The 23,652-nt window shown below is 42.3% G+C and overlaps 1 protein-coding gene across 1 annotated transcript in view; it reads right to left on the reverse strand.

Moving 5' to 3' along the window:
* Nucleotides 1–19,301, reverse strand: part of Unc13c (unc-13 homolog C) — a 427,544-nt gene extending 408,243 nt beyond the window's left edge. The window contains exon 1 of the mRNA XM_057767059.1: nucleotides 16,332–19,301. Within this exon, the coding sequence (XP_057623042.1) occupies nucleotides 16,332–19,296 (2,965 nt within the window). The 5' untranslated portion in view covers nucleotides 19,297–19,301. The remainder of the gene's footprint in view (nucleotides 1–16,331) is intronic.
* Nucleotides 19,302–23,652: the final 4,351 nt, after the last annotated feature.

Consider the following 23,652-nt stretch of genomic DNA (forward strand, 5'->3'; position numbering starts at 1 on the left):
GTCAGAGGCAGGTGGATCTCTGTGAGTTCAAAGTCAGCCTGGTCTACAGAGCAAGTTCCAGGACAGTGGGGGCTACACAAAGAAACCCTGTTTTGAAAGAAAAAACAAAAACCAAAAAAAGATCCACCCCTAGGAAAAGAAACACAAAAAAACAAGAAAGGAAAGAAGGAAGGAAATTCAAAAGGGATTGCAAGATTCAGAGCTTTTACCCAGGAATAATCACTGTGCTTAGCACTTAAGGACAAAGAGAAAAAGACTATGCACTCAGGACAAGCTACTTTAGTGGCTGCAAGAAAGACAGCATTAAAGTTACAGCAAGCAGCAAAACAGGGAGTGAGGAAAGACACCCTGATCACCCTGCTCTGACAGATAACACCTGCAAATGCACTGGCAGCCTGCTGGCATAGGAACCTGGACAACATAATAAGCATGGCAAAGGTCAGTCTGCAGGGGCAGAGAGTAAACCAGACAAGCACACTCTGGAACAAAAGCTCGGCGAATGCATTGGGGAGGAGTTGGTGGCACTGTCTCAATTATTCTCTGTGTCTTTCCTTCTCTTCCAGTAGAGTTCGACTAAATTCCAGGACCTTTTGATGAGATTCCACAGCATAAAGAAGGGTCATGCTAGAATGCTTGCTGTAGTTGCATGCTGTTCTGAGCATACAGAAAATAAAGACCGGAAGGGCATACAAGTGTCTGTATTCAACCAAGTGATCAGGAAAAGTCTTTACAAAGTTGGCACTGGGATATATTTCCTAAGGTGTGCAACCTCCCTCTTTATATGCTGTTACATAAATAAAAGCAATGGGAGCTTGGGAATGAGGTATCTCTGGGTTATGGCTTTTCTTACTTGTGAAATGGTAGGAGTGCGTTAGATTGAAGTCTCCAGTTTTGCCAGTTGGCAGAAATCCCAGAGATCCTACCAGCCACATGTGTTCTTGGGTCCTCAATATCTCAATCTTCAGAACACAGAACATTCTCACAGAAGTCCTCACCTAACTGATTGATGCATCTTATTCCTTGGAGCTGGAGTTATATGAGATTATGAACCATCCAACATCAGTGCTGAGAACCAAACTTATGCCCTCTGCAAGAGCAGCAAATACAGCAAGTCTTCTTGACTACTAAGACCCATCCCACCTACACAATGCAAGATAATGAAAGAAAGGTGGAAGATGGCTTAAATAATTATGGTCCCATCATCTGGCCATAGTGACTTGCTAACCTTTTGCAAAAAAATTTAACCTTAGTCCTTTATTTTTGTGTTTTCAAGCCAGTGTGAGGAAGCAGAAATAGACAAAATATTTTGAACTTGTGTTTCTTTGTTCATATTAGAAGCTGGATTCTGAGAAAGCAAGCTCTTTTATCCATCACTTTTATACTATCATTAAGAATGCTATTTTGTGCCAGTAACCCTTATATTTTTAAAGATTCTTTTAAATTTTTTTCAGTGTGTGTGTGTGTATTAATATGAATGCAATGCCTATGGGGGTGTAATAGTTTAGTTTATGTCAGCTTGACACAAGCTAGAGAATATCTCAATTGAGAAAATGCCTCCTTCACGTTGGCCTGTAAGCAAGTCTATGGTGGAATTTTCAAGTCTATGATGAATGCAGGAGGACCCATCCCACGGTGGGCAGTGCCCCCCCACCCCAGCAGTTGGTTCTGGCAGGTATATGAAAGGTAGGTGAATATGAGTCTGGGGAGTACGTCATTAAACATCATTCTTCTATAGTCTATGCTTCAGTCCCTGCCTCCAGGTTGGTGCCCTGACTTTCTTTAGAGATGGACTGTGACCTGGGGCGTGTAAGACAAGTAAGCTCTTTTATCCTCAAGTTGCTTTTGGTTACAGGGTTTATCCTAGTGACTAAAACCTAACAAAGACAGGAAGTCAGAGGCGTCTTATTCCTAGGAGCTGGAGTTATAAGAGATTGTGAACCATTGAGTGTCAGTGCTGAGAACCAAACTCATGCCCTCTGCAAGAGCAGCAAATGCTCCTTACTGTTGAATCACCCTCCAGCCCCCAGCTTCCTGCTCAGCAATCCTTTACTAGTAAATTGTCCAGAACAAAGACCTGTGCAATATTCACCCTCCAGGTCCTCATCTCCCTCAACAGTTAATATAAGATCCATGCTCCCTAAGAAGCCCTGACCTGAAGTCATTCAACATGGAATGCACATGTAGCCCCTTGCGGTCTGTTTCTGCCCTTTTACAGGAGTCTTCTGACAAGTATCAACTTATGAAGAACAAATAGTTCCCTAATAGTTATCCACACACCACACTTGAGCTTGAGTTCCTCCTTGCAAGGAGGACATCAAGAACATGGGAAACCCTCCTTTGAGAGTTGCCCATTCCAGCTTCCCTCGTGTTGGTTGGTCCTGTAACCAACAGACTGCCTTCTGATCAGTTGACTTGGTTGTTTCTTGACATAAACATGATTGCTTTCCATACAAACTGCACTTCTTTCTAAATTATATATATACTAAAACTGAACCATGACAGAGAAGGAAACAAACCGTAGAATTAAATTACATTAAGAGCAATTACACTCATAATAGCATAATAGCAGGCAAGATATAGCAACCACGTGAACCTGAACTGGGAAGTAGATGCATTTTTTAAAAATTCTATAATCATTATGAGTCTCTGTGATTCACACATTCAAGTCTTTGTCAAGAGAAAAGCAAATACTTCTAGTGAACAGACCTGGAGATAAAGAGAACTGAGGTATTTTATTAAACAGGAGTCAGCATTTATGTTATAGCGCACATAAAAAGTTCACTTATTACATACAATTATTTTTAATAGTAACTGGTTTTAATAATAATGTGACTAGGTCAACCACATAATACACATGACTGAATTATGGCTAGTTTTAAATTAAAATAATCAGTTTCATGGTATTGTTACTCTTGTTTCTAGAAACATCAAGGAAAACCATTAGCCTAAGATCCCTGCAGATTTAGGTTATTATGAACACATACAGGGGGCACATCTCTTGGAGCTCTTTCTGAATATATGGTACAGACCCAACATTCTGCTTATTTCTGTGCCCCACTATGCCCCAGAATGTAGAGACTTCAAATTGTTCAATTCACATTTCATTCAATCCTACTCTTATGTGCATTCATCTGCTAAAATGGGGTGATTTGGGGGTATCTGGACAAGGTCAGACATCCAAAAACCATACCCTAAAGATTCCTCCAGGTCTAACATGGCTGTACCACAGGAAACCCTTTATTCCACACAGGAAGAAAGAAAGCATAAAGCGGAAAGAATCCCCAAGGAAATGCAGCTTATAAACAGAAGGTAACTATGACAAATACCATATATTCTACAAAGCAAGGGTGAGAAGTCTGATGTGGCAGGGGACAGCAGAAAGAGAGAGAAACAGTTTAGCCAACAACACTGAAAAGAGTGTTGCTTTCTAGGGGTGAACAATGTAGTCGACAATACCAGACACGGCACTTTGGTCAAAGGGATCATATCTAAGAGATGCTATTAGCATGTGTCTTTGGCTCCTTTAAAGTCTGTGTTGGGGTGGGGGGTGCTGGGGAAATGCCTCTGTGGTTGAAAGCACTGGTTGCCCTTCCAGAGGACCCACATTCAATTCCCAGCACCCATATGGAAGCTTATAAATGCCAGTTAACTCTAGTCCCACTTCTGGCCTCCTCAGGTACTGAATGCATGTGGTACACAGACATACATGGCAAAATAGCCATGCAAATAAACACAAAAACCAAGTAAGTATATTAAAACAATAAAATTCATATTGGGACTTCATTCCCAAGGAAACAAGACTAAGGTGTAGTCGTCAATGTGTAATTGGACCATGAGGGATCTGCCTAAGTGTGGCATTAGTCACCTTTACTAAAGACTTCCAAAGATTGGCTTTCTCCTCTCTCATCCTGCCCCTTTGCCATGTGATAAGTGAGTAATCCTGTTGTCTGGTGGATGCATCCATTTCTATCATGGAAATAAAACGTAGCCTTCCCCAGGCACTGAAATCTTCTGGCACCTTTTCTTTGCATGCCAAGCCTTGGAATCGAGAGAAATTAATATCTGCTCCTTATAAATTAACCAGACTCAAGGACTTTTTATTCTTAGCAATGTAAAAGACTAAGCCCAAGGATAAGATGCTAGAAACCCCATTTACAACCACTCCTTTTGCCTAGTGTTTTTGATACAAACAAATGGGGATTTTCTCATTACTGCTACTGCTACTAATTTATTTGTTATATTTATTTTGTGTGTATGAATGTCTTTCCTACATGTGTCTGTACACCATATGCATGTAGTGCCTACGGAGGTCAGAAGAGGACTCTGGGTCTCATAGAATTACAAGTGGTTGTAACCCTCCATGCAGTAAGTGCTCTTCATTAACTGCTGAGTCACCTCCCTCTCTCCAGAACCCTGCTGAACCATCCCTCTAGGCCCACTAATAATTTCTAATTCGACTCACCTTCGTGTCTTAGACCAGTTTAAAGTCCGCTTTGATCCAGACTGCAATTAGCTTCATCATTTTAGTCATATTTCCATTGTTCAGGAGAGGCTGTATAAAAACCACAGCAGGGAGAGATATTTGCACCCTCGCTCCCCTTTAGGTGAGGTCACCAGACAGGCTACACTCTGCTTCACAGCCCAAGGATCTGCTTTCTTATCAGTAAAATGAGGGCATTGATAGTCTTGGCGAGTGACCTTAATTTTGGTCCTGTTATACAGCAAAGACAGTAATAAGGCACGGGCATGATATTAATTAGGCTTTTTTGGTGCGTGTGTGTGTGTGTGTGTGTGTGTGTGTGTACATAGTTCCTGGAAGCAGAGATAAGGGGGTGAGGAGGTGTGGGAAGTTGGGGTACAAAGCATGAGGTAAGTAGTGTTCCTGGGACGGCTGTAGCAGACAGTGTTGCTGGCCTGGCCATGACTGCTCAGGGTTCCCAACCAGCCCAGATAGCAATGAAGGGTGGGGAGCTGCAGACACGCAGAATCTGCTGACCTTTGCTGAATGAATAGGGCCAAGGGGTCTGCCTGACATTGGAGAGACTGAAGCAGAACTCCGCAAGGATGAAGGTGCCTACCTGAGTGAAAGGCAGGGTGGAGTATGGACGTGGGGTAAGGTACACTGCAGTTATGGCTGCAGTCAGAGGAGGGCTGAGGAGGGCTGAGGAGGGCTGAGGAAGGCTGAGGAAGGCTGAGGAAGGCTGAGGAAGGCTGAGGAGAAGATGAGGATGGCTGAGGAGGGCTGAGGAGAGGCTGAGGAGGGCTGAGGAGGGCTGAGAAGAGCTGAGAAGAGCTGAGGAGGGCTGAGGAAGGATGAGGAAGGCTGAGGAGAAGATGAGGAGGGCTGAGGAGGGACTAAGGAGGGTGGAGGAGGGCTGAGGAGGGCTGAGGGCTGAGGTGTGAGGAACCCTCTTGGGGTTCTGGAGACATCTTCAGCACCTCCTGAGCTGGGGCACAGAGTTGGGTCACAGAATTGTAAGTACCTGACACTGTTGCAGAGTTCAGAGTGAATTAATTGTAAGTGATTTTATGACTTTTTATTATGACCTCTTTTTAGTAATATCTAATTATTAAACAAAAATAATTAAATGACTATATTCTAAGTCATCCAGTTAGATAATAACTTTTTTCCTGTGATTTTTTTTTTTTATTTCTAACCACAATATCACCACATTATACATTCAGCTTGGTACTAACAAACGGCTTTTGAGACCGTTGAATTACAGTTTGAAGAGCCACTTGTTTCCCATAACAGGAAGCCCGGGAAATTATTTTGAATAACCTTTACTTGGACTTTGATTGTATCAAGTAAAGAATTCATATTATATTCCGAGTATAAGTTTGTGTGTGTGCATGTGTTCAAATGCATACATGCATGGGTATGTATTGTGAAGGCCAGAGGCCAGTATCAGGTGTCTTCTCAACTACTTTTAACCTTTTTTTTTTTTTTGACACAGGATCTCTTACTGCACACAGAGCTTGCTGATCCAGCTAGACTGGCTGGCCACCAAGACCCAACCATCCCCCATCCTCTGTCTCCCTGGTTTTGAGCTTACAGTGGTGCAAACCACCATGTCCAGATATTAAATGAGTGTTGAGGATCCCAACTCAGCCCCACAGGTTTGTGAAGCAAGCTCTCTCCTGGCTGAGCCACCTCCCTAGCTCAGGATGCATATTCTTTTGTCTTGTCTTTCCCCGTTCACCTACCCAGAGTTCAATGCACTCCTGGAGACTCACTGAATAGTGCATCATTTGCCTTGGTTTATCTTTGTTGTTACTGCACCCTCCACCCCCAGAGATATTAACAACCTGGATGGTTCAGGCAGGTGTGTACTCCTGTGTCTTATGAAAACATTAAGAAATACAGCTATTAGGCCCAGTCTATGTCCCCACAGCTGCCTGAACACAGCTCTGTTCTGAGATTGAAATACCGGAAGCAATCATACAATTGATCACTTTCCCAAATGCATTCTGGGCCATTATTTTAGCTTCTAGGAGAATTCACTGGAAGATAACCAGAGCATTTGGCTTCTGCCTCATAGTTCTCAGAAAAAGTTTATGATCTGAAATAGAAATCATCATGCCTGTTAGGTAGGCTGGCTTCTGCTGCTAATTTGTGGTCTGAACAAAGCTTATCTCGCTGTTAAGTACGTATTTTCTTTATTTCTCAGAAAACGTGGTTTATCTGCATTTAAAATATGGAGCCTGGGCTACACAGAAGTTAATCATCTTGCCAACGATCACACAACTTGTAGGGTGATTGCAGGCACTGTGCCCTTAACCAACATATATGGTTGCCTCAGTGTTGGCTACTGGGGATCACTAGGAAAAATGATAAAGGGACAGGGCCTTGCAGCCTGATTAGAGAGGCAGCAGGGAGCAGGGATGGTTGTTTTGCCAGTACTGTGGGCCCCATGCTAAAAATAGTACAAAAAACTGATATCTTGATAGTTTTGCAAATTTGTTTGCATCTCTAACCTCTACTACAGAGAAGTGGCAGATTGGGAAAGGGCAAGGTGTAGAGACAGGAAGTTGAGTGGATCACACCAAGTCCAAGCTAGAAAAAACTAAATGATAAGATGAGGGTAGGGAAGACAGTTGAAGCCAGAGAGAGAATAACATTTCTTATGCCTTCTTTGGGCCTGTTGGTAATACCTACCTCCAGAGACATAAGAGTGGATTTTTAATATGCAGGGTTTTTTCATTTTGAGGACTTCCTTTAGATTAGCTAACATCGAGAAAGAACTAGTCTTGATGAATGGAACATTCAACAAGCTCCTCTGCTGTACATACTATTTCCTTTAACAAATGCTTGTCCTAGGTAGCTGGGGAGATCAATCAGTGGATAAAGTAATTGCCATATGAGCATGAGCACCTGAGTTTGAATCTCCACAACCCATGTAGAAGCCATGTCAGTAGTGTATGCCTCTAATCCCAGCACAGAGGTAGAGATGGCAAGTCCTGGGAGCTTGCTGGCTAAGCAGTTTAGCACATACGGTGAGCTCCAGGTTTAGTAGAGACCCTGCCTCAGAAAAGAAAGGCAGGAAATGATAGAGGAGAACACCTGTCCATCAGTCTCTAGTCTCCACATGTACAAGCACATACGCACTCAACTACATTCACACACACACACACACACACACACACACACTTAAAAAAAGAAAAGATACAAATGGCCAAAAGTTACACTGCTCAATACCCTAACAACCAGCACAAGATCCGCTGAAACCTCTGCTTGTTACAGGGTCTGTTATCAGAAAGATGAATGATAAGCACTAAGGAGGACAAGGAGAAAAAGCACATTGTCCATTACCAGTGGGAAATGGGTAGCCACATTGGAAAAGAGCAGCAAAAACATCAAATGGACGAGTTTGGCATCCAGTAGTCCCATTCTGGAGACATGCAAAAAAATTTAAACCAGCATATTAAAAATTATTTGAAGCCCTGTGTTCAGACAAGCAGCCTTCCACTCACAACTGCCTGTAGCTCAATTTCCAGAGGATCTAATACCCTCTTCTGGTGGCAATCACACACACACACACACACACACACACACACACAGAGAGAGAGAGAGAGGGAGAGTGAGAGAGAGAGAAATTAAAAATCAAAGGAAAACTTAAAAGAAATACACTATACTAAATCTATAAAATTGAACATCAATTACCATAAAAATCAAATTCAGTCAATGGTGGTAAGATGAGTTGATGTTGGGGACATTGTACAGAGTAAAATAAACCAGGTACAGAAAAATGAGAGCTGTATTGTTCCATGTATTTGAACTCCACAAATGTATATCTCATAGAGACAGAGAGCAGAAAGCAGGTGATCAGATGCTGACAGGACCAAGGAGGAAAAACAACAGAGAACAGATGTTGCAAAAGGGTAGGATGTTTCAGGAATGTGATGTTACAAGATGACCACAGTGACAGTGTGAATTTCAAGGATGTTAAAGGAATGTATTTTTAATATTCTTCTAACAGAGAGGGTAAGTCAATAGGATGAATGATATGCTAATTAGCTTGACTGCTGTGTCTAGATCAAAATATCATGATGAATTTCATAAATACAGTGCTGTTAACTAGAAACATTTGAAAGGATAATTACACTATAGACAATTCTAAAATATTAAGAGCAAGTCCTTCTAGGCCAAAATTCATTCTATATTTCATACCTGGAGTTAGTTGACATCTACTGTTCCCAATATGGAGATGCTTGATTTGGAGGAGGATTCAGGGAATGGAGGAAAGGAGAGAATGGAGAGAGAGATGCAAGTGTATATGTATGTAAGAAGGGGAGGGAAGGACTAGAAACTTCCTTGAGTTTTCAGATAACAGATAATAGGAGGTATTTTTGGGCAAAATTATGTACTAAATGATTTATTTTTAAAACAATTTTGTTTTACATATTGATCCCAGTTCCCTCTCCCTCTCATCTTCCTGCTACCTCCACCTTCTCCCCACCCCACCTCCCATCTACTCCTCAGAGCGGGTGAAGCCTCCCAGAGGGAGTCAACAAAGTCTGTGACATCACTTGAGACAGGACCAAGGCCCTTCTCTCTGTATCTAGGTTGAGCAAAGTATCCTTCCATAGGGAATGGGCTTCAAAGCGCCAGTTCATGCACTAGGGATAAATACTAGTTTCACTGCTAGTGGCCCCACAAACTGTCCAAGTCACAGAACTGTCACCCACATTCAGAGGGGCCTCGTTTGGTCTTATACAGGTTCCCCAGTTGTCAGTCTGGAGTCAGTTGTAGGCTAAGGCTGCTTGTTCATTTCCCAGCTGCCCAGACCTGAAATAATCACACAGAAACTATATTAATTAAAACACTGCTTGGCCTATTAGTTCAGGCTTCTTATTAGCTAACTCTTATATCTTAAATTAACCCATTCCTATTATTTTTATATTACCGCAAGTTTCATGGTTTACTGGTAAGGTTCCAGCGGCATCTGTCTCCTTCAATGGCTATGTGGCATCTCTCTGACTCTGCCTACACTTTCTCTACATCTCTGTTTGTATTTCCTGCCTGACTTTACTCTGTTAAGCCATTGGCAGAAAGCAGCTTCTTTATTAACCAATGGCAATAAAACATATTCACAGCATACATCACCTCCCACGTCAGTCAGTGAGTGCCCACATTCTGCTGTTTTTGTGGGTGTCCCCATCATGGTCTTTGTTCCTTTGCTTATATTATCACTCCTCCCTCTCTATGACTGGAATCTGGGAGCTGGGCCCAGTGCTTGGCTGTAGATCTCTGCATCTGCTTCCATCAGTTACAGGATGAAGGTTCTATGATAACAATTAAGATAGTCATCAATCTGATTACAGGGGAGGGACAGTAAAGGTAACCTCTCCATTATTGCTTAGATTCTTAGCTGGGTTCATCCTTGCAGATTTCTGGGAATTTCCCTACTGCCTGGTTTCTGGCTACCCCATAATGCCTCCCCCTTTCAAGGTATCTTTTTTCTTACTCTTCCTCTCTGTCCTTCACCAAACTCAACCTTTTCAATCTCTCATGTTCTTCTTGCTGCTCCCCTTTTCCCCTCCCCATTGCCCTACTGCCCTCTCCCTCCCCCATGCTGCCAATTTACTAAGGAGATCTTGTCTACTTTCCCTTCACTGGGGGATCCATGTATGACCCTCTTAGGTTTCGCCTAGTTTCCTGTTTTCCCTGGGGTTGTGAACAGAAGACTGGTTATCTGTGGCTTTATGTCTAATAACCACTTATGAGTGAGTACATATCATGTTTGTCTTTCTGTGTTTTGGTTACCTCACTCAGAATATTTTTTTTCTAGTTCTATCCATTTGCCTTCAAATTTCAAAATGCCATTGTTTTCCTTTCTACTGAGTACTCCACTGTGTAAATGTGCCACATTATCTTTATCCATTCTTTAGTTGAATGGCACCTACATTGTTTCCAGGTTCTGTCTATTGAGAATAATGCTACTAGAACATAGTTGAATAAATGTCCTTGTAGTGTGAGTGTGCATCCTTTGGGTATATGCCAAAGCACAGTATTGCTTGAAGTAGATTGATTCCCAGTTTTCTGAGAAACTGCCATACTGATTTCCAAAGTGGCTGTACAAGTTTTCACTCCATTCTAAAGAAAAGTTTTACAGTATTTTTAAGTAAACAATTTATTAAAAAACATTTATTATTTATACATATTGGTATCTCTGAGTGTATGTATGTGTACTGTATGTATGCAGTGTCTGAAGAAGCAAGAAGAGGGTATAGGAGTCCCTGAAACTGGAGTTATGAGAAGTTGTGAGTTGCTATGTGTGCACTGGGAACTGAACCCAGGTCCTAAGCAAGAACAGCAAGTGCTCTTAACAACCAAGCCAACTCTCCAGCTCCCAAAGTAGATAATTTCTAAACTTCTCAATTTACACACAATTTTAAGGAGCACTCCTTTTACTTCTCTATAGTTTAGTGTATAGATATTACCAAATGCTTTTCATGAAATTTAAAAATCTGTTACTCTAGAAAAATCACTTGTTTTGCTGTGTTTCTTTTCTTTATAAGTTTAGAAAACCATTAACATATTTCTTTAGATGATTCTCTACTAGTTTAAAAGGAACAGGAAACTAGAGCGCATACTATGTGTAAGTACTGTAGGACCGCATCCAGTGGTGCTCTTCACATGGGCCTGATAACCACCTGCCTCACAATCAGCAAGAGCTTATTAAAAGTCCAGCTCTGGCCTGGACTCTATGGGTGAGATGTGAGTCCCAGCTCTGGCCTGGACTCTGTGGGTGAGATGTGAGACCCAGTCCTAGCCTGGACTCCATGGTGGGGCCTTGGTGACTTAATAACTGGGGACAGAAAGTCCTGGAAATAAGACAGAAATACTAATTCTTTTTAGATACTAAGCTGGGCTTTAGGTAAAATAGCATAGTTTTGGTGATCTGTGAGCCAGGTCATCACTGAAAGAGCATCCCACACACTCAGTCTTCTCAAAGATAAGAGGTCTCAAGCCAAAATGGAGACTTGTCACTTGCTTGTAGTTTTCACAGTAGAAGCCAAATAATTGTTTTTCACTATCTTGAAGTTTATATGACCAAGAAATACTAATTTTATTGAATAATTAAAAAAAATGAGTTTGTAAGACTTCATCTCACTGGCCCAAGTTAGATATTTATATAGGTGTATGCATGTGTTTATCCATAGAAACATACATACATACATGCAGTAATATGGGGTGGTGAGTGTTCATAAAGTCATGACCTTAGCCATTGACCGCCATGGAGGTTTGAAATCAAGCTCTACTTTGGAGATGGTGCTTGTCATTCAGTTTTCTCTTTTTTATGTAAGCATGAAGCCAACACCTAACTCATGTCTTTCTGTGTAAAGAGCACAGTTGGGATTCTGGATTAGGGTTAGGAAGAGAAACAAGAAGCATGCACAAATCCAAGGTGCACTCTAGGACCACAGAGATAGATAGACCGGAATTTAAAGGAAACTGGAGTGAATCTGGCTAGTCCTGGGCTGGAGGGAGAAATCAAAACGTTCGTAGTATAACACTGAGTTTGAGTGAGCTGTGCAAATGACACCACCCAGCAGGGCCCAATGGTAGGGATGATTTGAATTCCATGGGGCCAGGTTATTTGTTTGTTTGTTTGTTTCTTTTGCCATATAGAGTCTAAGACAACTTATACTATCGGAATGTTGATGGGATGAAGTTTTTTTTTTTTTTCTTCACAATATCATCACCATGTAGCCACAATCATTAAAGGTTTCTTGTCCTCTAGGCTATGAGGAGAAAGCTTGAAATCATTCAAATGTCTGGATGTGTAATTTTATAATACTATGTTTAGGGTTCTACATTCCACAGAGATGTCCAGCAAGATCCTTCTGGCCTGGTTTGTAATAAAAAAGACAGAGCAGCTGCCTAATGGGAACCAGGCAGCCATGGAGAGCAAGCCTGCAGGCACCTGCCCAAGGCTCAGCGAGCAGATGGCCACGGGCACAAAACCACCATCATGATTGGCACCTTGTTGGTTGCCTGGAGCAGGAAAGGGCCTGGAAAAGTCCTTCTCTGGCTGCCCTTCCCTCAGAAGCATATTGGGAGCACAGGATGGGGAAAATGCCTGGTCACTGCCAAGCAGAGCTGAGCTGCCCTTTGAAATCTAGGCTACTGCAGCCTCCTGGGGGCATCAAGCTGCTGCCTCTCAGAACCAGACTGGAACTTAAGGAAGAGCGTGCCGATTTCCTGTGGTATAGTGCGTCCCCTCAGGTTCCATTCAAAGCCGCCTCACAGGATGACACTAAGACAAGATTACAGAGGGTTCTGAGTCATCTGCAGATCCGCCTGCAGTACATGGCCCCGCTTTCTCCGATTCAGAATTCTCATGTTGGTGATTGAGGCACTGTTAGCTTCCGCCCGTGCAGCAGCCTGCCTCTGCCGCCAAAGCAGCTTTAAGTTACATCATCACCGGGTGCCAGGTGCCTTTCCATTGTCAACTACGGGATATGTGCACGCTTTAAAAGTGTCCGCCAGGCACTTGCCTCTCTTGCTTCTTGCACCTTTATTGCCTCTCTTCTTCCTCCTGTCTCTTTCCTGCTCTCTCTCTCTCTCTCTCTCTCTCTCTTTCTCTCTCTCTCTCTCTCTCTCTCTCTCTCTCTCTCTCTCTCTCTCTCTCTCTCTCTCTCTCTCTCTCTCCCTCTTTCATGTACCCACTCCAACATGGCCTTTCACTCTCCCCCTCCCTGCTCGCCAGTAAACCTCTTACACTAACTCTGTTGCCTTGGCGTGTTTGCTTAGTGGCATACCTTGGCAGGGCATAATGAAAGGTACCCAGGTATCCACTTCATCTTACTTTTTTATTTATCATTGCAGGCACACCAATCTGTTTTCTGAAAAGTACCACTGATGATGGGATGAAAGGGTCATTATCATAGCAATCTAACCTGTAGAACCCAGCTAATGTAGACTTTTCATTTTAAAGTTAATTTTAAAATAACTGTATATATATATATATATATATTTCTAAAATATAATGAGATAGGTGTTGATAGTAAAATGATTATAGTGAAACAAATCGGCATATTCATTACCTCACATGGTCCTGCCTTGGTGTGTGTCAAGAACACAAATACAGAATATAATAACTATAGTCGTCTTTAGTCATCACTGGGCCATTGGCTCCAGAGTTGGTTCATCCCATGTGTCTATCATTGTTTCCTTTCCCTCATATTCTTGTTTCCTCCTCCACACTCCCCGCTCCTGTTTACCACTGTTTTACTGTCTTTCTCTTCAAATTTGATTTCCTTTCTAAGTACTCAAGAGGGAACCCAGAGCTTCTCCCACATGGTAGTTTATTGCTGTAGCAATGAGCTATACTCAAGCCCTGACTGCTTTTGTTAGGATGTTTCATATAAATTGTATCCTGTGATATTCTTGTGTCTTACATCACTTGATAAATGATAACCTAAAGGCCCATCCATGCTGTAACAAATGGAAAGATATCCCTTCAGAAAGCCAAACAATATTCCCTGTTTATATATATATATCAGTTTCCTTCTTTAAAAACTAGAGGCACCGACTGCTCTTGCAGAGGACCCAGATTTGGTTCCTGGCATCATGACAGCTCACAACCCATGTAAATGCTCTCTTCCGGCTTCTGAGGACACAAGACACACGGGTGGTACACAAATGTATGGGCATGAATATCACTGATAAACATATAAGTAACATTAGTTTTTACATTGAAGATCCACATTTTGCTTCTGAAATATAAGGACTTGCCGTGTTTTTGTTGTCTAATATTTCAAACTGATACCTTTAATGTGTTGACTATAAACAAATATCCATTATATCACATTAAACACACACACACACACGTAGTTGGCTGTTTTTCTACTCTTTACTCTTTGGGGTGCCTGCCACTCAGTTCCCAAATAAATACAGACTGGGGCTTATTCTTTCTTATACGTGCCCGGCCTTAGCTTGCCTTGTTTCTAGCCAACTTTCCCTACCTTTAATTACCCTGACTACCTTTTACCTCTGGGTTTTTTCCTTTTCTTCTGTGTATCTTACTTTCACCCTTATTCCCATGGCGACTGTGTGGCTAGGTGACTGCCCACTAGCGTTCTCCTTCTCTACCTGTTCTCTTGCTCCTTCTTCTGATCCTTCTAATCTTCTTCTATTTATCCTCTCTGCCTGCCAGTCCCACCTATCCTTTCTCCTGCCTTGTTATTGGTTGTCAGCTCTTTATTAGACCAATCAGGTGTTTTAAACAGGCCCAGTAACACCACTTCACAGAGTTAAACAAATGCAACATAAAGGAAGGCAACACATCTCTGCATCATCAAACATTCCACAGCATAAACAACTGCAACACATCTTAAAATAATATTCTACAACGCACTACACACACACACACACACACAAACCAGTTTAATCTTTTAAGTAACTAGCTGAATCTACAGTAAATTAAAAAAAAAAGTCTGATTTCCAGATTCTACATAAAAAACTGTCAGCTGAATGTCACTGACAAGGACTTCCAAACCTTACTTTGATGGGGGATATTATTATTCTAATATAATTATATTCACGTAACAATACCAGTAAACTGTTCGGCATTTTCAAATCAATTCTAAGTAGTTGAGAGCTCTCAATCTAACTCATTACAGAATCACAGGCAATGTACCAGCACCCTCCTCCCAAGACTTCTCTCCTTTAAGTACACAGGCTGCATTGTTTCCTATGGGTAAGATTTTAGGAGGAGAGAGGGCTAATAGTCTTAGGTCTGCCGTTGGATGGTAAGATGGCTGCTGACTCAGCAGCCTGTCCTTTCAGTGAGAAAGTGGGACTTAGGAGGGTTTGAGGCAAGGAAGCCACAATAAGCTACCAATTACACAAATTATTCTATAATAGAATTTCAGAATAGCAGATTAATCTCAATCACATACACATATGCCTCTAAAAATATTATACAGAATGTATTTTAATGAAAGATGCCGAAACTAATCTGAGACCACATGAAAATATCATAATTGCATTAAAAAGAGATTTTAAAATACTATCACAAGATACTATAGACATGCAAATAAAGTAAATAATTGAAGTGAGTACAAATGAGGTTTAGTTAATAAGCAAAGTCATTGAACTCATATCTATACACAGTTACTAAATCTCGCATCTAAATTTGTTCCCCTAGGAAATTAAGAAAACTAGATCAAAAAAAAAATAAAAATAAAAAATAAAAATAAAAAAAAAAGAAAACTAGATCAATTCTTCTGATTTTCACACTAGAGAAGCAACTTCTCAACCACTCCTGAGGAAGCTCCCCCACTCTCACTTCTTGATAACACCAAGCAGTCATCCACAGGTCTGGCTGAGATTAGCTGTGTAGCCCCACCTTTTCCTACCACCAGGCTTCAAATCATAACTCTACAAAGGAATGCTTATATATGACCATCTATCTTCTCCAAATTTTAAAATGAAATACTACTTTCACCTCTACCCTGTGAACCTAGTGGAACCAGGGCATGGGTGCCAGGCTGCTTGGTCAAGAGCCTGTCTATTTTTCCCCCCAATGAATCCTGCACCTAGGACAAGAATCTTGATCCACCATGTACAGGGCTAGAGTTGAGCTCATTTCAATATGAACTATCTGAAATCTATTTTTCCTTTCCTTGTGACTCCCACCTTGTTGAGAGAGCTACCTGAACAAAATGAAATTCTTCTCAGAGCACACACACACATACACACACACTCACAAATTCACTCTAGGTAAATTCCTTCTCCCAGGAAAACCGAGACCATCCTGTCCAACAGCTACAATAAGAGTTAAGACATAGCGCATAACTTAGCATTTAAACTCGAGTACCTCCAGCCAGGATCTTCTCTTCCAACTCTGCCATCTGCTTCTTATAGGCCCTTAGAGCTGCTTCTTTGAAGGAAGGTCGGATTCTCTTTGGCTTCATGACCTCCGGGGGGTCTACAGGGAGGTTTTGGTTTTCATCTTCCGCTAATTCCATTTCAACTGCTGGTTCATTCAAGGTTTCTAGTTCTCCTTCACTAATGATGTCATCTGCCTGCCCATCATAGCCCTCGTCTTGCGGGGTCTCATAAGGAGTTTCATAGGAAGGGTGGTCATAGTCTTTCATGCATTCATCGACTTCCATGATGCTAGTCCTGTTTTCTAGTTTAGCTAGGACTTGCTCCATCACTTCCACATAATCCGTCTCACTGTCTGCCACTGGCTCACTGTAGTCCTCCTCTTCCTCAGCTTTGTAGTAATAAGGCTCTGTGTAGATATCAGAGTCAAGGGTAGTACTCGACTCATTTGCCGTGGATTGAGATAGTGTCCGAAATCTCCCCATTAAGGAAGAGCCGCTGTCCTCACACCCACTGAGACTCTGTGTGCTCTTATTCCACACCACCTCCAGGGCTGACTTCGCTCTCTGAAGTGTAGATCCAAACTTGGGGAACTTGAAGGTCTTATCAGAAAGGTCAATGCTTAACCGACTGTGCCAGGACTTGGGCGGGGCGCCCTCCGAATCATCACTTTGCAATTCACTTTGGCTTCGGTACATCATAGATGGCTGGCTTTGGTTGGGGTACGGCTCATTTGAATTGGATTTTTCATAAGAATCGTATGGGCCAATCCACTGGCCTTGGGGTTCATTGTCCAACCCAGGGCACGGAGAAGAGTTGTCATCCTGGGTTAAATCATAGCTTTCCGAGTCATCTTGCAGGTCACTGTGGCACTTTCCCAGGTCATCTAGGTCTTTGCTGAAGCCATCCAGCTGTTGGTCAGACAAACTGTTGGTGTCATAGTCCAAAGCTTCCTGAGTGGAGGAATCTAAACCAACATCAGTGGCTTGTTCGGCTTGATTCCATTCCTTCCACGGAGACAGGTCCTCATGCAGCGACAGCTGGGAGCCGCTGTAATTGCTGCGGTCTCCAGATGCACACACCATGCTGTTACTCATCCCACTCTCCACTGTTTCCGTGTTCTCGATTTCACTCTGCCCTTGCACTGTTGAGATCCTCCCGTCCACGCCCTGGTCCTGAGGACTGTGGTACAAGGCAGACATGCCCTCCTGCTTCCTCTGCCAAAGTTCCCGATCGGAAGAGGAAAGGAGGGAGCTCCCATTAGTTCTACAGAAAAACTGGCTTTCAGAAAAATCCTCTGAATAAGACTGGCACAATTTGGAAAAGTCTGATTCAGAACGACTAAGTTTAGGCGTGAAAAAGTCACTCTGTGAGTGCCAGAGTGGCGTGGCTTCCACATAGTGGGCTGTTTGCTTTTCAGGGGTGTTTGAGGCCGGCAGCTGTGAGGGCCGTTTATCCGAGTCTGACTTATGTGATGTTCTGTTGTTGGTCGCTTTGTTCTTAGAACGAGCACTGTGTGACTTTGAGCTGGACTTAGAAGTGCTTCCTTTTGCAGGAGAGTCTGCATAGCTGCTTCTGCTGGCGTCAGACTCCAGATCTCTGTCACTGTCGTTGGGTGACAGCCAAGCATTCTTCTTGGCTTTGGGCTCTGGCATGGATAACTTCATGTCCATGCTCTCGTATGTCTGGGAAGAAGGTAAGCCCCCTTTCTCTTTCCTTTCTCTGACGTCATAAGTCAGAATATCTGTGGAGATCCCAATGCCCGTGCCTTTGAGCTTATACGATTTCTTTAAGACAGAATCCCTTTGCTGAGGGGTTTCAAAGTACACTAGGATGGGCCGAGGCTTTGCGTTTGGGCAATCCCTTTGCTGTCCTATCCTCTGGGCAAATTCGATTTTAATAGCATTCGGTACATCCGAGAAACCCATTTTATCTACAAGAATTTGGTACACCACACTTTCAACGTATTCAAATCTTTCTTCGGGCACGTTTAAAAATCTCAGGCTTACCTTACTCCCCATGTGACCCAAATGCTTAATGTAATCGTGGATGTCCCTAGTTTCCCTCCGCGCCTGGACGAAGCCTGTACGCAACTGCTCGATCTCACTCTGGACAACCTCCACGCTGCTGGAGATTTCATCGATAGAGTACTTGAGAGCATTCACGTGCCCTCGGAGTTCGGAAAGTTCGCTTTCGATCTGACTTATTCCCTGAAGCTCTTTAAAGATCATTTCCATGACATCATGGGTTTGGCTAATGCACCCAGAGGAGCTGAACCCTGGCTCCAAGACATTGGTCTTTGGGTTGCGGGCAGTTCTATCTAAAGATTTGCTTCTTATGCCCCAGGTTTTCTTCACGGTGCTCAACTCAGAGTCTGAGGAGACACACTCTTGGCTCTTCTTCCATTTCCTCAGTTTCCGTAAAGCCCCCAGTTTTAAGGTGTGGAGGGTGCGCTCCCCATCTGAGCTGCCCTCGGAGGGTGCCAAGCTGCTTGAGCTCTTCCTGTTACGTCTGACAGGCATGGTGTATGTTGACTGGGCCTGGTTTTCGGCGCTGCTCCTTAGCTCATTGAAGGATTCAGAGTAGGAGCTCTCAACGGAGGATAGCTCCTGCGGCAGGTCCTCATCACTGTTGGTCACAGCTGTTTGCAGGCCATTGGCGATAGCAACTCGGTAACTGAATGTGGGTGACAGGGAGAAGTCTTTTTGACCTTCGTCGTCTTCTATGGAGAAGTTACGAGAGGATGAGCACTTTGCAATTTTTTTTACAGTGCTTTTCAGGGCATTAGACAATTTAGGGGGTTTCGTGTGGCCAGCGGTAGAAAAATCTTGATCTTTTTTCTGCTGACAATTCTCTTTCTTTTTGGTTGTATTTCCCAGTTTCTTTGTAAACATTCCTTTGCAAAGCTTATGTAGATAAGCTAAAATCAAGCTCTTGAAGAGGCTGGCCACCATGGAGAGCAATGAGTGAGAGCTTTTCTAATCCAAGGGAGTTGACAAGGCACTGGGATGGCAGCCTGTAAAGCCGAGGCCAGCATCACTGTTCAGAGGCGCCACCCACCACCAGACAGAGCCACAAAGGCAGATGATGCCCCACCTGGGAGTCAAGGTTCTGTGGAATCCACTAGCCAAGCACTTCCACTTGTGAAAGGCATTCTTTTCTGGAAAGAGGATTTCATGACTGCATCATGTCCATCTAACTTCATGGCGTGTCTGAAAAGAAAGGAATGCTATAATGAGCAACAGAATGCAGGTCCCTACTCCCCCCATTTACATATCCCAAGGCATTTGTGATATACGAAGTGTGCAGAATTGCAGAAGAGAAATGTGATTCTCTGAGTCTAAATAAAAATGTATTCATTACGAATTATAATGCCTTTTCCTAAATCACTTGTTTCTATTGAAATAGTGACAGAGGGTGGTAAGATTACTTTTAAGCATTGATAAAATGACAACTTAAACATGGTCATTATGTCATTCCCACGCTATATCTTTTTCTAAATTCTTATTTACTAACAGAACTATGAGGATATAAGTATATTCTCCCTAGACTCTCTGAATTCACCACATTCATATAATCCATGTGTGTTAAGACTTTTTCCATGGAGCCCATTCTTTTTTTTCACTAGAAATAGCCTCTTGCTCTTGTAGGAATTCAATGATTGGGCATTCCTTAAACAAAGATTAAAATGGTCAAAATTAATAAATATTCCCAATGACGAATGAAAGCTAAGAGATCAATGTAGACATCAAATGGACTCTCATGGGTTGAAACACATTTTGAGGTTGTATTAGATTAAGAAGTAGAAAACAATAAAAAGAATGGTAAAATAGCTTTAAAACTAGAAATGACAAAAGCAAAATGTAAATGTTCATGGCTTGAAAGAGCAGCACCAGCTTAAACAACTGGTGTAGCTTGCCGACACATGACTGAAAAATCATCATTGGGATTTATTAGGAATATCACCAGAGATGAACTCTCAAATAACCAAATCAAAATGTACCACAGATGGAGCAAGCATACAGATAATCAACAAATGATGGGCCAGAGTTATTCCTGCGATTTGTTGAAGTAGGACTGACAGACAACCATGGCACCTTCATGACATTCCTTCTTAGACAACAGGAAGACAAGGTTTGTATTTCGAGCCACTGCCTGCATGGCACACTGACTTGTATATGGTAGACACTCAAATGATTTGTGAACTATTTTATCACTGGAATTCATCTCAGGACAACAGTAACACCAAAGCCTTTGCTGTTTTTGAAGAATGTATTTGGGTGGATAAACAGTCTCCATAATTCACCAAAGGATACATCATAATCTTCGTGTAGTTTTCGGAGTCTACTGACTCTTTGTCTGTCTCCCTCCACTTGGAAACCTGCCAGTCTCACTTCATTCAGGCTCTGCAGGGACTTGGGAATACACACTGTGGCAGGAAGCCAAGCTTCTCAAGGGAAGGGGTATGGAATTGAGCAAGGCAGGAGAACAGATGCAGCAAAAGAAGCCATAAATGTCCAAGCCTTACAGGACTCCCGCCTTGAGAATGCAGGTGCTCTTCTCTGAGAAGATTTCTGACTCATTCACAATTACAAGCCAGGACTCCTTATTTTACTAATAAATGGGGCTGAGCAGTTGACTCCTGAATTAAATGTGCTAAAAACTTTATCATGCATGTCTGTGATCCTTCCTTATAAAGAAAGACTTTGGAAAGTTAAACTATACTTGGGTAGATGAATCATTTTCAGTGAGTTTCAGTAGAATGAAGTGTTCTACCAATTTTGTCAATCTAAAATATTGCTTTCTAAGCCCACACATGGATGTCTGTGTTTTGCTGAAATAAAAGCAGTAGTTCTGTGAATGTGCCTGATGTTCTCACGTTTGGTCTGCATGACCTTCATTGCTAGTTCCAAATTGTCATTATGGATGAGAATACATAGAAGAAGTACTCGCCAAAGAAAAGTTCTGTCCCACCAGACACAACCCAAGAGCAAGAGTTTGGAACTTCCCAGAGGAGTCCCCTTGCTCTGCATTCCACCCACAGAGAGTGGCTTAGTTGCTATAGCCTAACTAACATTCATCTGTACCTTAGGAATTCAATGCTCTGAGGGCTCAGACCTAATACACAGTGTAATCTATTGATGGACACAAAGCTTGCATAATTGCATGTTAGCATAATGGGAGGTAGGACTTGGCAGGAGAAAGCAGGTCAGTGGGAAATAAAATTTTGGTACTATCTGGTTTCCTGGCTTCCTCTGAGTACCATTTCCTGGCAGTCATGATATGAGCCCCCTTCTTCCTCCCTCAGCTCCCACCTCTATGGTGTCATGCCTCACTTACAAGGCTAGAAACAGAGCCAAGTAACCATAGACTAAACCGCTAATGCGTCTGCCATTCAGTTTTTGATGTCAGATATTTATCCCAGTGGTACAAACTTCTAATGATGTGGGATTTCCCTTTGTATGCTGTGATTACCATTGGTGAATAAAGAAACTGTCTTGGGCCTACACAGGGAATAGCGGTAGATGGGGAAAACTAAACTGAATGCTGGGAGAAAGGAGAAAGAGTCAGAAAGAAACCATGTAGCCTCCGCCATGAGACAGATGCTGGGAATTTTACCTGGTAAGCCACAGCCATCAGGCGATACACAGATTATTAGAAATGGGCTAAGTTAAGGTGTAAAAGCTAGCCAATAAGAAGCTAGAGCTAATGGGCTGAGCAGTGATTTAATTAATATAGTTTCTGTGTGATTATTTTGGGAGTCTGGGCAGCTGGGAAACAAACAAGTGGCCTCCTACAACACTCTAATATATCTTCCTAACATTAAATTGTCCTCAATTCCTTCCCCTTGCACTTCCCACCACATTCTTGTGAATATCTACACTTTCCCCATGTTTCTTAAACCTGAAAAAGTTCAGCTTCAGTCTGGTTTATCCCTGGACTTTGACACTTTGTCCTCTATTCTCCCATGATACCTTGACTGCATTATCAATAAGAGAGTCTCTCAACAACAACTTACATGAATTATTTTACCTATGTATCTGCCTTTCCAATTTGACTGTGAACTGCTGGCAAGCAAGGGCCATGTTCTATTTAGCTTTAAATATTCATATTGCTTGCCACAATATATTTCCCAATACTTATCAGTTGAATGAAAACATAAATAGGAAAACTCATTCACTAATAAAAAAAAAACTCATAAGTTGAATAAAGGTTCAAAGAAGGTAGAAGTGACTGAACTTGACCCAGACAATCCAGAGAAGATGCAATGTGAAAGACGGTCATGGTGGGTCATGCCTATAACTCCAGAACATGGAAGGATGAGACAGTAGAATCACTGTATGAAGCCAGGCTGTGATACATAATGATCTCCATCCATGAAAGCCTAGAAAGAAGTGAGAATCAGTCTAAAAAATAAAAGCATTTTGATGGCTCCAGAGTCACTGATTTGAAAATTGTCTGTGCTCAGTACAAAATGTGATATCTCTGTTACTCACTCTAAGGTCCACAGGACTTTGTAGAAGATAGGGTAGCAGGACTATAAGCAGGAACATCAGGAGAGTACTAAGAAATTCTGTCTTCTGGGTGTGATGTGGTTGTTACAATCATGAACACACAGCAGCTGTGACCTATTGTATAAGACTGCCATGAAAGCACGTGTGTGTGCATGCATACACACAGAGAGACTTGAGAGCTGGATGGGGACTAGATTAGGAAGAAGAACGGGGTCAGTAGGAACGGAAGGGCAATGAGATAATGGGGGTATAAAAACATTATATTGTACACAAGTGAGAAACTGTCAAAATTTAAAAAGCAACCAGTATGATAGTAAAAGTAAAAAAAAAAAAAAAAGTCACCAACTTTGATCTGAAGCCCAATTACCAGAGAAACATAAGCTATGTCCAAAGATGGAAGAATATTTCCCTTGGCCTGGGAGAAACGCTTATAACAGGGACCAGTGGGTGGAGAAACCGAGCCAGGATCTTGATAGTCTTAAATGTAGGTTAAGTTCCACTTGGTGAGGAGGTGCTAATTGTCAATTGCTTCCTGTACTGCCCTAGATAGATATTTCCAGCACGGTTATCCCTGTTTAGACACCCTACTATTTGATCCTGAGAAAGTGGCCAGGCTTCTTTGCCTGAGTTTATCCATTTAGGATATTGGGGTGGAAACATCATCTCTGGGGGAACTGTAAGGTGGAGTTCTGAGAATGGTGTCTGACACATAGCCCGACCCAGAGAATGAAGGGTGGTGACGAGAGAGAGAAACAACCAGATTACGTGGGTATCCACGGAGACTGAGGCAGGGGT

This window comes from Chionomys nivalis, chromosome 4 (genome assembly GCF_950005125.1).
Source record: "Chionomys nivalis chromosome 4, mChiNiv1.1, whole genome shotgun sequence".
NCBI classification, from domain to species: domain Eukaryota; kingdom Metazoa; phylum Chordata; class Mammalia; order Rodentia; family Cricetidae; genus Chionomys; species Chionomys nivalis.